Raw genomic sequence first — 16,652 nt, 5'->3', positions numbered from 1 at the left:
ATTAACCAACTGGTTACATACATTTCAACATAATATCTACAGTATTCTATAATTGAACAAAATAAATAAATAATGAATTGGGAAAAAATAAAAAAAAATCGGAAATTTGAAACCAATGTCCAATATTAGTTTTCGGCTGTTATAGGTCAGATATCCGATATCGACACCCCTAACAAACAGATAATAAATATTAGGAAAATATTTACGACACACGTCACAGTCGAAAGTCTTTTCTCACGTGTGGACTCTCCCGTGGACCTTCAGTTCGGACTTATGCTTTGTCAAACATCACCTTTGAATGGTTTCTCTTCTTTGTGTATTCTCACATGTGACTGCAGGGAATCCTTACGAGCAAAACATTTACTACAAACATCACATTTGAATGGTTTCTCTCCTGTGTGAATTCTCATGTGTAGCTTAAGTTTAGACTTTTCAACAAAACATTTATTACAAACATCACATTTAAATGGTTTCTCTCCTGTATGGATTCTCATGTGTTGCTTAAGGATGTACTCTTGAGTAAAACATTTGCTACAGACATCACATTTAAATAGCTTCTCTCCTGTGTGGATAAACATGTGTCGTTTAAGGTGAGACTTTTCAATAAAACATTGATTACAAACATCACATTTAAATGGTTTTTCTCCTGTGTGGACTCTCATGTGTTGCTTAAGGTCACTCTTACAATTAAAACATTTTCTACAAACATCACATTTAAATGGTTTCTCTCCTGTATGTATTGTCATGTGTCGCTTAAGGCCGGCCTTACAGTAAAAACATTTACTACAAACATCACATTTAAATGGTTTCTCTCCTGTGTGGACTCTCATGTGTTGCTTAAGGTCACTCTTACAATTAAAACATTTTCTACAAACATCACATTTAAATGGTTTCTCTCCTGTATGTATTGTCATGTGTCGCTTAAGGCCGGCCTTACAGTAAAAACATTTACTACAAACATCACATTTAAATGGTTTCTCTCCTGTGTGGATTCTCAGTTTTGAAGCTGCTTTCTTCTTTGAACAAATCTGTTGAAATGAACTAATCTGTGTTTCAGAAGCTTTACATCCCATTACAGTATTTTTACTTGAGTCAGACATTTTTCTCTTTTTCCTGGTGGAGTCAAAGTCAGCTTCAGTTTCAGAGTCTGACAAAGGTTTCTGCCAAAAATCATCATCATCATCATAATCATAATCATCATCATCATCGCTACTATCTTCAGTCTGAGATGAGTCTGTTTCTGTTCCATCAGGACCTTGTAGTACTAAACTGTTTGGATCTGGGTTCTGTTCTGCTTCTGGTCCTTTGCTGTTAATTTCCACACTTTGTCTTTTCATGAATTCATCTAAAGTGCAGGTTGAAGGTTCCTCCTTCATGTTGATTTCTGTTAGTTGTCTCCAGTGTAGCTGGGAGACCTGAGGCTTCTCCTCTTCATCTTCACATTTAACAGGACAAGCAGCACTGTTTGTCTCCTGCTGCACACAAAGCTGCTTTTCCTCCTGACCTTCACTGAGCATCTCTGGTTCCTCCTTTATGTGGAGACGCTCTGGGAGCAGCTGCTCCACATTCTTCCTACACTTCCAGTTCATCATCACCGATGGTGTGGAGTAAAATGTCAACCTTTATATTTACATCTTTCTCTCCACTATGCTAGCTCCTCTGCTAGCTCGGTTAGCATTCTGCTCCAGCCTCTCCGTGTCTCTGTAACTCCGTCTTCTGACACCGTGTTGTGCTCTCTCACCTTCCACAGGAGCTTTAAGGCTCTATTATAGTGTGGACTGACTCCGTCTGTAGACTGGATATTAATAATATTCCATATTAGAGACGCGCCTGTTCTTCTTCTGCGGCTCTAATTCAGCGGTTCTTCTTCTTCTTCTTCTTTTGTTTTCTGGCGGGTTGCAGCCATGACTTAAACGGTGAATACCACCACCACCTACTGTTTAGAAATATACTATATGAGCTCTAAAGCTATACCTACTTCACATTATTACGAATTTAAAAAAAACTAACAGTAATATTAACATTCTATTACATAGTCCTGTGTCGTTGAGATATTTAATAACTGCTCTGTTTATGCTACTTCTCCCTCTCCTCTCAGAGGATACTCTTTATTCATTGTAGTGTACACAACCTGCTGCCGTGTAAAACACTGTACAGTACTCGAGCGCCATCAAGGGGAGAATACGCGCAACAACACTCAATGTGCACAACACTGCCACACAGAGAATAGCGCAGATATATACAATTCTTAACACAAGATATTATGTTTTCTGTATTTTAAATGACTTTGCATTCTTTACATATATCTGATTGACTTTTTCCACTTAATGTCAGTGTGTTATTGAACCCTGTATGATCAGATCTTAATCTAGATAGCACTACGTTTCCCCTTCTGATCTTTCTCACTACAAAATAATCACAAAAACACACAAATGTATGTTCTCTCCTGTGCTAATGCTCAGATTGGTCATTTTTCTAATGCTGATATGAATGTTGATCATGTGGCCCTCAGATCATACAATCACATTTTTTGTGGCCCTCGCTGTGATAAAAAGCTGCCAGTCTCTGATCTCTGTAAGTAATTTAAAGGCATTAAGACTTATGTCATAAAATAGAGTTTTAAGTAGATCTCCTCATTGTTTTTGTTTTAATTTTCTTTCTTCAGTAACACTTTAAGTTTCGTTTTAAATGAAAAGTGTATTATGAACAAAACATATATATATATATATATATATATATATATATATATATATATATATACATACAGTGGGGCAAAAAAGTATTTAGTCAGCCACCAATTGTGCAAGTTCTCCCACTTAAAATGATGACAGAGGTCTGTAATTTTCATCATAGGTACACTTCAACTGTGAGAGACAGAATGTGAAAAAAAAAAATCCAGGAATTCACATTGTAGGAATTTTAAAGAATTTATTTGTAAATTATGGTGGAAAATAAGTATTTGGTCAATAACAAAAATTCAACTCAATACTTTGTAATATAACCTTTGTTGGCAATAACAGAGGTCAAACGATTACTATAGGTCTTTACCAGGTTTGCACACACAGTAGCTGGTATTTTGGCCCATTCCTCCATGCAGATCTTCTCGAGAGCAGTGATGTTTTGGGGCTGTCGCCGAGCAACACGGACTTTCAACTCCCTCCACAGATTTTCTATGGGGTTGAGGTCTGGAGACTGGCTAGGCCACTCCAGGACTTTCAAATGCTTCTTACGGAGCCACTCCTTCGTTGCCCGGGCGGTGTGTTTGGGATCATTGTCATGCTGGAAGACCCAGCCACGTTTCATCTTCAAAGCTCTCACTGATGGAAGGAGGTTTTGGCTCATAATCTCACGATACATGGCCCCATTCATTCTTTCCTTAACACGGATCAGTCGTCCTGTCCCCTTAGCAGAAAAACAGCCCCAAAGCATGATGTTTCCACCCCCATGCTTCACAGTAGGTATGGTGTTCTTGGGATGCAACTCAGTATTCTTCTTCCTCCAAACACGACGAGTTGAGTTTATACTAAAAAGTTCTATATTGGTTTCATCTGACCACATGCCATTCTCCCAATCCTCTGCTGTATCATCCATGTGCTCTCTGGCAAACTTCAGACGGGCCTGGACATGCACTGGCTTAAGCAGGGGGACACGTCTGGCACTGCAGGATTTGATTCCCTGTCGGCGTAGTGTGTTACTGATGGTAACCTTTGTTACTTTGGTCCCAGCTCTCTGCAGGTCATTCACCAGGTCCCCCCGTGTGGTTCTGGGATTTTTGCTCACCGTTCATTTTGACCCCACGAGGTGAGATCTTGTGTGGAGCCCCAGATCGAGGGAGATTATCAGTGGTCTTGTATGTCTTCCATTTTCTGATAATTGCTCCCACAGTTTATTTTTTCACACCAAGCTGCTTGCCTATTGTAGATTCACTCTTCCCAGTCTGGTGCAGGTCTACAATTCTTTTCCTGGTGTCCTTCGACAGCTCTTTGGTCTTGACCATGGTGGAGTTTGGAGTCTGACTGTTTGAGGTTGTGGACAGGTGTGTTTTATACAGATAACGAGTTCAAACAGGTGCCATTAATACAGGTAATGAGTGGAGGACAGAAGAGCTTCTTAAAGAAGAAGTTACAGGTCTGTGAGAGCCAGAGATGTTTCTTGTTTGAAGTGACCAAATACTTGTTTTCCACCATAATTTACAAATAAATTCTTTAAAAATCCTACAATGTGAATTCCTGGATTTTTTTTCACATTCTGTCTCTCATAGTTGAAGTGTACTGATGATGAAAATTACAGACCTCTGTCATCATTTTAAGTGGGAGAACTTGCACAATTGGTGGCTGACTAAATACTTTTTTGCCCCACTGTATATATATATATATATATATATATATATATATATATATATATATATATATAATAAAGTCACATTAGTTTCTATACTGTATTTTGTAAAATTGAATGAAATATTGTACATTTCAGGGAATTTCATTACTTTAAGAAACTCTATTTAGTCATTATTTTTCATAAATAATACTTAGGATTTTCTTGTTTGTTTTGGAAAAAGGCTTTTTATATTCTCTGCTTTTCATCTGCTGGAAAAACTGTGTAACTACAACATTTAGACTAATACTTCATCCACATACATTATAACATTTCTTTATAATATCATTTATATGATTTGAAGCACATTTTTCAACCTATGAGGTTGAGGTTTCTCTAAGACTGATTTATAATATTACAAATAGGCTAACTAATGAATATAGAAAACATATTTATGCCATTTGTTTATCACATAACATTTCAAGACTATTTTATAAATTTTTGTCCCCCTTTTTTTACAAGATTATTCTTGATTTGATAAATTATTACCCGGTGTGGTAATTTAGAGCATTGTAAAACCTCACAATATAGGATCTTCTCTTTATGAGTGAGAAAAGCAATTATGCAACGTATGTGGTGTAAACATAGTAAAGCCTATTAGGTGTATTCTATTACTTTAGTCAAACTAACAGTTATTTTTATTTTAGGGAACAGTAATGGAAGTGGAATCCAATTACTTGGATTCAGTCTATGACATCACAACAGATGCAGATGGTGGTAGGGAATGTAGTGACTTAAGCTTAAAATGTAGGTAATTTTCTTTTCTGACATTATTTGTAATGACATAATTTCTTCAAAATTGTCATATAGGCTAATTTGTGATATTGAAAAGTTGCTACACAAAAGGTGCAATTTTGCACATCTTTTCAATGGCAGAATTGCTACAATGAAAATATGACTGTCTTGTTCATAAACAAACCACTGTAGACCTCCAATCACATGATGTATTGATTGCACTGACAAGTTCAATAGTTCAAAAAGCTAAATAACTAAATTGGAAGTGTAAATTATTTAAAAAAGAGCAAACTTTGTTAATGTAGAAGAAATGAGGCTTTAATATTCAAAGATAAATCTTTTTAGACAAAATGTTTACAGTAAACAATTACACAAAATAAACCTACTTTAAATATAAACTGTCCAACTCTAAAACTTCTGCTAAAATCTGTTATGTTAACTTATTGAAAGAGCTAAAATACAAAACTACACTTCAAATTTCAACTATACCTAAACCTACATAGCTAAAAAAAAAAAACAAAAACAAAAAAACACTGAACAACTATTAAACAATTTACTACACACGTCACAGTTGAAAGTCCTTTATGTGTGGACTCTCCCGTAGACCTTTAGTTCAGACTTTTGTTTAAAACATTTCCTTTTTCAAACATCTCCTTTGAATGGTTTCTCTTCTTTGTGCATTCTCACATATGACTGCAGGGAATCCTTATGAGCAAAACATTTACTACAAACATCACATTTGAATGGTTTCTCTCCTGTGTGGATTCTGAATTGTACCTTAAGGTAAGACATTTCAACAAAACATTTGTTACAGACCACATACAAAAAGTTTCTATCCTGTGTGGATTAACAAGTGTTTCTTCAGTTGATACGTTTGAGTAAAACATTTACTACAAACATCACATTTGAATGGTTTTTCTCCTGTGTGGACTCTCATGTGTTGCTTAAGGTGAGACTTTTGAAGAAAACATTTTCTACAAACATAACATTTGAATGGTTTCTCTCCTGTGTGGATTGTCATGTGTCGCTTGAGTTGAAATTTTTCAATAAAACATTTCCTACAAACATCACATTTAAATGGTTTCTCTTCTGTGTGGGTGCTCATGTGGCGCTTAATGTTGACATCACGGGTAAAGCATTGACTACAAACATCACATTTGAATGGTTTTTCTCCTGTGTGGACTCTCATGTGTGACTTGAGGGTTGACTCTCTCGTAAAACATTTACTACAAACATCACATTTAAATGGTTTCTCTCCTGTGTGGATAAACATGTGTTGTTTAAGGTGAGACTTTTCCATAAAACATTTATTACAAACATCACATTTAAATGGTTTCTCTCCTGTGTGGATTCTCATGTGTCGCTTAAAGGTGACCTTACAGTTAAAACATTTACTACAAACATCACATTTAAATGGTTTCTCTCCTGTGTGGACTCTCATGTGTTGCTTAAGGTCACCCTTACGATTAAACCATTTACTACAAACATCACATTTGAATGGTTTTTCTCCTGTGTGGACTCTCATGTGTGACTTGAGGGTTGACTCTCTCGTAAAACATTTACTACAAACATCACATTTAAATGGTTTCTCTCCTGTGTGGACTCTCATGTGTCGCTTAAGGTCACGCTTATGATTAAAACATTTTCTACAAACATCACATTTAAATGGTTTCTCTCCTGTGTGGATTCTCAGTTTTGAAGCTGCTTTCTTCTTTGAACAAATCTGTTGAAATGAACTAATCTGTGTTTCAGAAGCTTTACATCCCATTACAGTATTTTTAATTGAGTCAGACATTTTTCTCTTTTTCCTGGTGGAGTCAAAGTCAGCTTCAGTTTCAGAGTCTGACAGAGGTTTCTGCCAAAAATCTTGATCATCATCATCATCATCATCATCATCATCATCATCATCATCATCATCGCTACTATCTTCAGTCTGAGATGAGTCTGTTTCTGTTCCATCAGGACCTTGCAGTACTAAACTGTTTGGATCTGGGTTCTGTTCTGCTTCTGGTCCTTTGCTGTTAATTTCCACACTTTGGCTTTTCATGAATTCATCTAAAGTGCAGGTTGAAGGTTCCTCCTTCATGTTGATTTCTGTTAGTTGTCTCCAGTGTAGCTGGGAGACCTGAGGCTTCTCCTCTTCATCTTCACATTTAACAGGACAAGCAGCACTGTTTGTCTCCTGCTGCACACAAAGCTGCTTTTCCTCCTGACCTTCACTGAGCATCTCTGGTTCCTCCTTTATGTGGAGACGCTCTGGGAGCAGCTGCTCCACATTCTTCCTACACTTCCAGTTCATCATCGCCGATGGTGTGGAGTAAAATGTCAATCTTTATATTTTCATCTTTCTCTCCACTATGCTAGCTCCTCTGCTAGCTCGGTTAGCATTCTGCTCCAGCCTCTCCGTGTCTCTGTAACTCCGTCTTCTGACACCGTGTTGTGCTCTCTCACCTTCCACAGGAGCTTTAAGGCTCTATTATAGTGTGGACTGACTCCGTCTGTAGACTGGATATTAATAATATTCCATATTAGAGACGCGCCTGTTCTTCTTCTGCGGCTCTAATTCAGCGGTTCTTCTTCTTCTTCTTCTTTTGTTTTCTGGCGGGTTGCAGCCATGACTTAAACGGTGAATACCACCACCACCTACTGTTTAGAAATATACTATATGAGCTCTAAAGCTATACCTACTTCACATTATTACGAATTTAAAAAAAACTAACAGTAATATTAACATTCTATTACATAGTCCTGTGTCGTTGAGATATTTAATAACTGCTCTGTTTATGCTACTTCTCCCTCTCCTCTCAGAGGATACTCTTTATTCATTGTAGTGTACACAACCCTCTGCCGTGTAAAACACTGTACAGTACTCGAGCGCCATCAAGGGGAGAATACGCGCAACAACACTCAATGTGCACAACACTGCCACACAGAGAATAGCGCAGATATATACAATTCTTAACACAAGATATTATGTTTTCTGTATTTTCAATGACTTTGCATTCTTTACATATATCTGATTGACTTTTTCCACTTAATGTTAGTGTGTTATTGAACCCTGTATGATCAGATCTTAATCTAGATAGCACTACGTTTCCCCTTCTGATCTTTCTCACTACAAAATAATCACAAAAACACACAAATGTATGTTCTCTCCTGTGCTAATGCTCAGATTGGTCATTTTTCTAATGCTGATATGAATGTTGATCATGTGGCCCTCAGATCATACAATCACATTTTTTGTGGCCCTCGCTGTGATAAAAAGCTGCCAGTCTCTGATCTCTGTAAGTAATGTAAAGGCATTAAGACTTATGTCTTAAAATAGAGTTTTAAGTAGATCTCCTCATTGTTTTTGTTTTAATTTTCTTTCTTCAGTAACACTTTAAGTTTCGTTTTAAATGAAAAGTGTATTATGAACAAAACACACACACACACATATATATATATAATAAAGTCACATTAGTTTCTATACTGTATTTTGTAAAATTGAATGAAATATTGTACATTTCAGGGAATTTCATTACTTTAAGAAACTCTATTTAGTCATTATTTTTCATAAATAATACTTAGGATTTTCTTGTTTGTTTTGGAAAAAGGCTTTTTATATTCTCTGCTTTTCATCTGCTGGAAAAACTGTGTAACTACAACATTTAGACTAATACTTCATCCACATACATTATAACATTTCTTTATAATATCATTTATATGATTTGAAGCACATTTTTCAACCTATGAGGTTGAGGTTTCTCTAAGACTGATTTATAATATTACAAATAGGCTAACTAATGAATATAGAAAACATATTTATGCCATTTGTTTATCACATAACATTTCAAGACTATTTTATAAATTTTTGTCCCCCTTTTTTTACAAGATTATTCTTGATTTGATAAATTATTACCCGGTGTGGTAATTTAGAGCATTGTAAAACCTCACAATATAGGATCTTCTCTTTATGAGTGAGAAAAGCAATTATGCAACGTATGTGGTGTAAACATAGTAAAGCCTATTAGGTGTATTCTATTACTTTAGTCAAACTAACAGTTATTTTTATTTGAGGGAACAGTAATGGAAGTGGAATCCAATTACTTGGATTCAGTCTATGACATCACAACAGATGCAGATGGTGGTAGGGAATGTAGTGACTTAAGCTTAAAATGTAGGTAATTTTCTTTTCTGACATTATTTGTAATGACATAATTTCTTCAAAATTGTCATATAGGCTAATTTGTGATATTCAAAAGTTGCTACACAAAAGGTGCAATTTTGCACATCTTTTCAATGGCAGAATTGCTACAATGAAAATATGACTGTCTTGTTCATAAACAAACCACTGTAGACCTCCAATCACATGATGTATTGATTGAACTGACAAGTTCAATAGTTCAAAAAGCTAAATAACTAAATTGGAAGTGTAAATTATTTAAAAAAGAGCAAACTTTGTTAATGTAGAAGAAATGAGGCTTTAATATTCAAAGATAAATCTATTTAGACAAAATATTTACAGTAAACAATTACACAAAATAAACCTACTTTAAATATAAACTGTCCAACTCTAAAACTTCTGCTAAAATCTGTTATTTTAACTTATTGAAAGAGCTAAAATACAAAACTACACTTCAAATTTCAACTATACCTAAACCTACATAGCTAAAAAAAAAAAACAAAAACAAAAAAACAGCAAAAAACACTGAACAACTATTAAACAATTTACTACACACGTCACAGTTGAAAGTCCTTTATGTGTGGACTCTCCCGTAGACCTTTAGTTCAGACTTTTGTTTAAAACATTTCCTTTTTCAAACATCTCCTTTGAATGGTTTCTCTTCTTTGTGCATTCTCACATATGACTGCAGGGAATCCTTATGAGCAAAACATTTACTACAAACATCACATTTGAATGGTTTCTCTCCTGTGTGGATTCTGAATTGTACCTTAAGGTAAGACATTTCAACAAAACATTTGTTACAGACCACATACAAAAAGTTTCTATCCTGTGTGGATTAACAAGTGTTGCTTCAGTTGATACGTTTGAGTAAAACATTTACTACAAACATCACATTTGAAAGGTTTTTCTCCTGTGTGGATTCTCATGTGTTGCTTAAGGTGAGACTTTTGAAGAAAACATTTTCTACAAACATCACATTTGAATGGTTTCTCTCCTGTATGGATTGTCATGTGTCGCTTGAGTTGAAATTTTTCAATAAAACATTTCCTACAAACATCACATTTAAATGGTTTCTCTCCTGTGTGGGTGCTCATGTGGCGCTTAATGTTGACATCACGGGTAAAACATTGACTACAAACATCACATTTGAATGGTTTTTCTCCTGTGTGGATTCTCATGTGTGACTTGAGGGTTGACTCTCTCGTAAAACATTTACTACAAACATCACATTTAAATGGTTTTTCTCCTGTATGGATTGTCATGTGTCGCTTAAGGTCGACCTTAAAGCTAAAACATTTACTACAAACATCACATTTAAATTTTTTCTCTCCAGTGTGGATTCCCATGTGTCGTATGAGGTTGACTTTCCAGGTAAAACATTTCTCACAAACATCACATTTGAACGGTTTCTCTCCTGTATGGATTTTCATGTGTTTCTTAAGGTTGACCTTGCGGTTAAAACATTTTCTGCAAACATCACATTCAAACGGTTTCTCTTCAGAGTGGATTCTCAGTTTTGAAGCTTCACTAAGTGATGCTTTCTCACCACCCACACATTCAGATCTCATTTTTATCTGAACCTTCTTCTTAGAACAAATTTGTTGAAATGAATTAATCTGTGTTTCAGAAGCTTTACATCCCATTACAGTTTTTTTTACTTGAGTCAGACATTTTTCTCTTTTTCCTGGTGGAGTCAAAGTCAGCTTCAGTTTCAGAGTCTGACAGAGGTTTCTGCCAACAACCTTCATCATCATCATCATCATCATCATCATCCTCGCCACTATTTTCAGTCTGAGATGAGTCTGTTTCTGTTCCATCAGGACCTTGTAGTACTAAACTGTTTGGATCTGGGTTCTGTTCTGTTTCTGGTCCTTTGCTGTTAATTTCCACACTTTGTCTTTTCATGAATTCATCTAAAGTGCAGGTTGAAGGTTCCTCCTTCATGTTGATTTCTGTTAGTTGTCTCCAGTGTAGCTGGGAGACCTGAGGCTTTTCCTCTTCATCTTCACATTTAACAGGACAAGCAGCACTGTTTGTCTCCTGCTGCACACAAAGCTGCTTTTCCTCCTGACCTTCACTGAGCATCTCTGGTTCCTCCTTTATGTGGAGACGCTCTGGGAGCAGCTGCTCCACATTCTTCCTACACTTCCAGTTCATCATCACCGATGGTGTGGAGAAAAAAGGTCAATCTTTATATTTTCATCTTTCTCTCCACTATGCTAGCTCCTCTGCTAGCTCGGTTAGCATTCTGCTCCAGCCTCTCCGTGTCTCTGTAACTCCGTCTTCTGACACCGTGTTGTGCTCTCTCACCTTCCACTGGAGCTTTAAGGCTCTATTATAGTGTGGACTGACTCCGTCTGTAGACTGGATATTAATAATATTCCATATTAGACTCACAGAGACACTTGTTGTTTTTCTCCCCGCTTTTTCTTCTTCTGCGGTTCTTCTTGCGGGTTGCTGCCATACCTTAAAGAGGTGCATACCGCCACCTACTGTACCGGAGTATGTAGCTTAAGCTTATATTTCACTATTTACATAAACATATTAATAATAAACTAAATCCTATGATATAACTCTATATATTTCAAGTATTCTATCACAGCTTTATGTGTTTTCTTGATTCCCTCTCCTGTTGTTACAAGTAATCCCTCAATGCTACATTTCCTCCCTGTCTCTCTTATCTTTTGATTTAGCCTCAACCTTTCTTCTCTATATTTTGTGCAATGAAACATTGTGTTCAACATTTTCTGTGACTTTACATTCCACACATTCATCTGTTTCCCTTTTACCTAACAATTTTTTTTTTTATTCAAACCTAATTTTAGTTAAAATTGTCTCATCTCTTCGATTTTTCCTATATTTACATGTGCATTTATAGTCATCTGTAAATTGTACTATTTCCTTCCACTTTTTTTCCTGTCCCATCTGACCTGCTATTTCTTTATAATTTCTTTATTGATCAATGCCTTAAATTCGACTTTACCAAAAGGTAAATCTATAAAATCACTGATTTAAAATCACTATTTTATCTACCATTTAATTTCCTTTTACTCGTACAAGTGCAGGTACCCAACAAAATCTCACATCTATAAGACGTCTATGCAGTCTAAACAAACTCTGACAAATTTCTAACTATAAATCTTCTCTATCAGATTTCTTATTTTGGAGTTTCTAAGGAATCAACACAACATACTACTCTATCTGGTTTTACTTCCTACACCCATTGTAGACCAATAATAATAGCCATCATTTCTGCCATATAAACTGACAACTAATCAGGTAATCTTTTCCCAATTTTCACATTTACTGACGGTATACATATACCTATTCTATCCTCTCCATCTTTGGATCCATCTGTATAAATTTTTATATAATTGTAGTATTTATTTTGTATATACTGACTTCCCAATATTCCTTTCTCATTCTCTCCCCATTCTCTTTTTAGTTCAATTAAATTCAAATCTACCTATCTTTAATAAATGTGTTTTGGCTGCTGCTCTGTACGCAAAGCATTCATAATCTATAGTTGACGTCATCAAAGCCCTATATACAGTATGTACATGAGTGATCTTTTATCTGCTCCCCATTCTTGTCCAACTATTGCTCTCATTAAATTTATAATTTTCTTAAATTTAGATGCAAATTCTTCCACATTAATTTTCCATGTACCCTTTTGATTTAGTCAATAGTTTGTCTATCCTTTTTTTCCTGATAAATATCATATAACAGGATTTACTTGATGAAAACTCAAAGCCCCAGTTATAAGACCATTGTTATTGCTTCTTTAAATTCATCTGTCACATTTGTGGGATCTTATCTCTAACCCATATGGCTCCATCATTCGCATAAAGCGCTGAGCCAACCCTTCTATTTAGATTCATAAAAATATCATTAATCATAACATTAAATAGCACAGGACTAATAACACTACCTTGTAGAATACCATTTATAATATCGAATTCTTCACATACTTCTGATCCTATTCTTACTTTAAATTTTCTTTCTGATAGAAAAACTAATATCCAGTTATAAAAGCTACCTCTACTTCCTATTTTGTTTAATTTAATTAATAGCCCTTCCCTCCTTATAGAGTCATATGCTTTTTCAATATCAAAGAATACTATATTCATTACTGCTTTCGTTTTAAACGTTTTCTCTATTTCATTGTTTACCTTTACAAAAGCAGCCAAAGTTGATCGACCTTTTCTAAAACCGCTTTGATAAGATGCAAATAGTCCTCTTTGCTTTAGGAAGTAATTAAGCCTCCTAACTAATAACTTTTCCTTCCATTTACATAGATGGGATGTTAAGGCTATGGGTCGATAATTTCCTGATTTATTAGGATCCTTCCCAGGTTTATTAATTGGCAATATTAATGCACTCTTCCAATTGTTTGACAATTTTCCTTCATTCTGTATCTTATTGAATAAATTCAATATTCATTCATGTTGATTTCAGCATCCAAAGTACTTTCCTCGTGATCTTTTTTATTATACACATCCTTATTTACATTCAGAATTTTGTCTTTATTTTTTCCTGTGAGTATCATCTACAGTAAATCAGGGGTCTGCAGCCTCATCACACCTGTATTGAAGTCCTATGGAGCTGAAAAAATACCTTCTCAAAGAGGACAATACAGTATATTAAATTCTATACATTTAAAATTATATCGAAAAATGTTTGATTTAATTTGATTTATATTGATCATGTAAATGGAAACTTAAAAACAGTTTAAAATACAATAAAAATAAATTGACATCAAGAAAAAAAACAGTATCTTGCATCTTCAAATTCTTAAACATCTCAGTTTACATGAATACAATGTTATATAAAAAATATTTTTTTGTTAATGTATTTGTAAGGCTACAAAAAGTAACTTGGTGGTTAAATGAATCAGTCCCCACACAATTAAAATTTCTATTTTCTTGCAGAATAGTGTTTTTGTTGGTTTAGTTATCTTACCAGGGATTTAAAACTTAAGGTTAGTCACAGATGCAGGAAAGTTGATGGTCTGTAGATGTTGCAGGAGGTGAAATAGGAAGGTGCCGAGTCATTGCACAACTTGATTTATTTTAGGTTCACAAATTGTTATATCTTTATTTTGTCATTAATAGCCTCTGTAAAAAAATAACTCTTTATTTCAATAGTTTTTTTTTTTAAGCTGCAGAGAGCCATTGTAAAAGAGTCAAAGAGCCACAGGTTGCAGACCCCTGATCTAAATGTTGACCACCATGCACAATGGCAAACTTCTTTTCTGACATATTTGCTTTATCTTTATGTTATTGCCAGTGTTCCATCTTCTTTTAATACTGGTATTTTAGCAAATGTGTTTTTCCACTCATTTTCTTCAACATTTTCCAAACTTCTCCTATTTTAACTTCCCTCCTAATAGTAGAACAGTAACTCCTCTATGCTGTATCCTTTTACTATTCTTATTTATTGTACAAGTTTGATCTTTTTTCCTTAATAATAATTAGCTAAGTTCTCTTGATTTAAATTATTTCTTAACATTCTCAATGAACTATTTCATTCTTTGATAGCTTCCGAGCATTTATCATTCCACCATGAAACCATTTGGTTTTTCTTATGACTAGTTTTCTGAAATACTGTATTTAATAACTGATCTATGTGTGCTACTTACCCCCTCCCCCATTGTTCCTATTATGACCTCAATTTTCCATTTCTTTCCTCCCTTACTGATCTTTTCCATTAACTTCCATCTCTCTTCCTTATATATATTGCAATATAATATTATATTTTCTATGACTTTTTATTCTTCACATATATCTGATAGACTTTTTCCAATTAATGCAAGTGTTTTAACACTGTATTATCAAATCGTAATCAAGTTAGAATCAGAGGCCAGAACGCACACGAGCATTCTATTGCGTTACCTATCCATTCTGGGATTCGTGATAAACGCGAAAAAGAGCATGTTGTCCCTTACACAGGAAGCAGTCTTCCTGGGACTGTGCCTGCGCTCAGTGCCACTCACTGCGCGCCTTGCGGGGCAGCGGGTAGACGTCCAGGGTGTGCCTCACGCTGTTTCGTCCGGGCAAATCTGTTCAATTCAGATTATGTCTTCGATTACTCGGGTTGATGGCTTAGGCCATCCTCGTCATCTGCCTCGGTCGCCTCCACATGAGGTAATTTTAGCTGTGGGTGGCTGCACATGGGCTCAAGCCTGTGCGTCTTGGTGCACGGAGAGTGCTGGTTACGCCAGAGTGCTACTGGCTGACCTCAGATTTCCTGACACGTGGTGTCACTATGAGAACCATTACATACAGGAAGGTAATCTCCACAGGGTTCCTCTAGCTTATCCACTTCCTCCCATCTCTCATGGGACATCGTGTCCTGGTGAGGATGGACACTACCACGGTGGTGGCATATATCAACCGCCAAGGCGGTTTGCGCTCGCATCGGTTGCTGCTGTTGGCACGCAAACTGATCATGTGGGGATGCGATCGTCTCCTCTCATCTGTTCACCGTGGGGGAAAACACTTTCTCCCTGCGTGGTACGGATGCTCCCCTCAGCATAGACGCATAGCGCACGTTTGGCTGCGCGCTGCTTTAACATTTCCCCCAATGATCCAGACCACTGGTTCCATCATGGGATCTGACGGTGGTGCTGGAGTGGCTTAAACGTCCTCCTTTTGAACCACTGGGTGAAGCGAGCCATATACTATGGTTGCTTAATTGAAGTATTTGTTGTTCCTGGTGCTGGCTTCAGCTAAGGGGGTTAGTGACATCCATGAGTTCTCGGTTCACCCGTCATGCGTTTAACTCTTCCCGAGTGATGTGAGGATGATTTTGAAGCCCAACTCGGCCTTTGTGCCGAAGGTGGTGGGCTCTTACGCACGTAAATGGACATGACAAGAAGCCTCAGGAGGAGCGATCAGCAGTTTGTCACCTGGGCTAGGTTCCGACAAGGGGAAGACTGTTACTAAGCAACGCTAGCTGTCAAATTGGGTTGTTGAGGCTACTGCTTTGGCTTACAAGAGTCAGGGTTTTGCGCACACTCGACTTGAGGTCTCACCACGTCCTGGGGCTTGTTTAGGGAATGTCTGTTCAGGACATTTGTGCAGCTGCTAGTTGGACCGCGCCCATCACGTTTGTCCGCTTTTACATGCTGAACGTTTCCGCACTGTGCATGGCACTGGCGGTTCGACTGTCCTGATGTGTACAGGCTCTGCCCTGAGGGCTGGTATTCACTCGAAAAGCATGTCTGCAATACGGGAGCTGCTATATACCATAGTGAGACATCTCACAAAATATTATGAAATAGAACTTTAGGTTATTTACATAACCCCAGTTCTATGAGTAATATGAGTGAGATTTCTCACCAGACTACTTTTCTTGCTCGAAAGAGTGA

At 36.5% G+C, this 16,652-nt stretch overlaps 3 protein-coding genes across 3 annotated transcripts; all 3 read right to left on the bottom strand.

Moving 5' to 3' along the window:
- On the bottom strand, nucleotides 1-1,870 carry LOC114467456 (zinc finger protein 570-like). The gene has a single exon (XM_028453766.1). The coding sequence runs from the start codon at nucleotides 1,590-1,592 to the stop codon at nucleotides 282-284; it is 1,311 nt and encodes a 436-aa protein (XP_028309567.1). The 5' UTR covers nucleotides 1,593-1,870; the 3' UTR covers nucleotides 1-281.
- A 3,781-nt stretch (nucleotides 1,871-5,651) lies between these two features.
- On the bottom strand, nucleotides 5,652-7,692 carry LOC114467450 (zinc finger protein 480-like). Its single transcript, XM_028453760.1, has 2 exons — nucleotides 6,328-7,692; nucleotides 5,652-6,075 (listed from the first exon to the last, which is right to left on the bottom strand). The coding sequence occupies exons 1-2, from the start codon at nucleotides 7,412-7,414 to the stop codon at nucleotides 5,945-5,947; spliced, it is 1,218 nt and encodes a 405-aa protein (XP_028309561.1). The 5' UTR covers nucleotides 7,415-7,692; the 3' UTR covers nucleotides 5,652-5,944.
- Nucleotides 7,693-9,834: 2,142 nt separating this feature from the next.
- Nucleotides 9,835-11,729, bottom strand: LOC114467469 (gastrula zinc finger protein XlCGF8.2DB-like). The gene has a single exon (XM_028453785.1). The coding sequence runs from the start codon at nucleotides 11,095-11,097 to the stop codon at nucleotides 10,102-10,104; it is 996 nt and encodes a 331-aa protein (XP_028309586.1). The 5' UTR covers nucleotides 11,098-11,729; the 3' UTR covers nucleotides 9,835-10,101.
- Between the last annotated feature and the right edge of the window lie 4,923 nt (nucleotides 11,730-16,652).

Source organism: Gouania willdenowi, chromosome 7 (assembly GCF_900634775.1).
Source record: "Gouania willdenowi chromosome 7, fGouWil2.1, whole genome shotgun sequence".
NCBI classification, from domain to species: Eukaryota; Metazoa; Chordata; class Actinopteri; order Blenniiformes; family Gobiesocidae; genus Gouania; species Gouania willdenowi.
The sequence above is the reverse complement of the archived record's forward strand: the minus strand, read 5'-3'. Positions and strand labels throughout refer to the sequence as shown.

Bases quoted from the DNA above. Each gene is read 5' to 3' on its own strand.
- LOC114467456 (XM_028453766.1), bottom strand. From the start codon at position 1,592: ATGATGAACTGGAAGTGTAGGAAGAATGTGGAGCAGCTGCTCCCAGAG.
- LOC114467450 (XM_028453760.1), bottom strand. From the start codon at position 7,414: ATGATGAACTGGAAGTGTAGGAAGAATGTGGAGCAGCTGCTCCCAGAG. The intron at 6,076-6,327 runs CGAGAGAGTCAA...GAAAATGTTTTC, and splicing joins TGTTTGTAGTAAATGTTTTA to TTCAAAAGTCTCACCTTAAG.
- LOC114467469 (XM_028453785.1), bottom strand. From the start codon at position 11,097: ATGGAACAGAAACAGACTCATCTCAGACTGAAAATAGTGGCGAGGATG.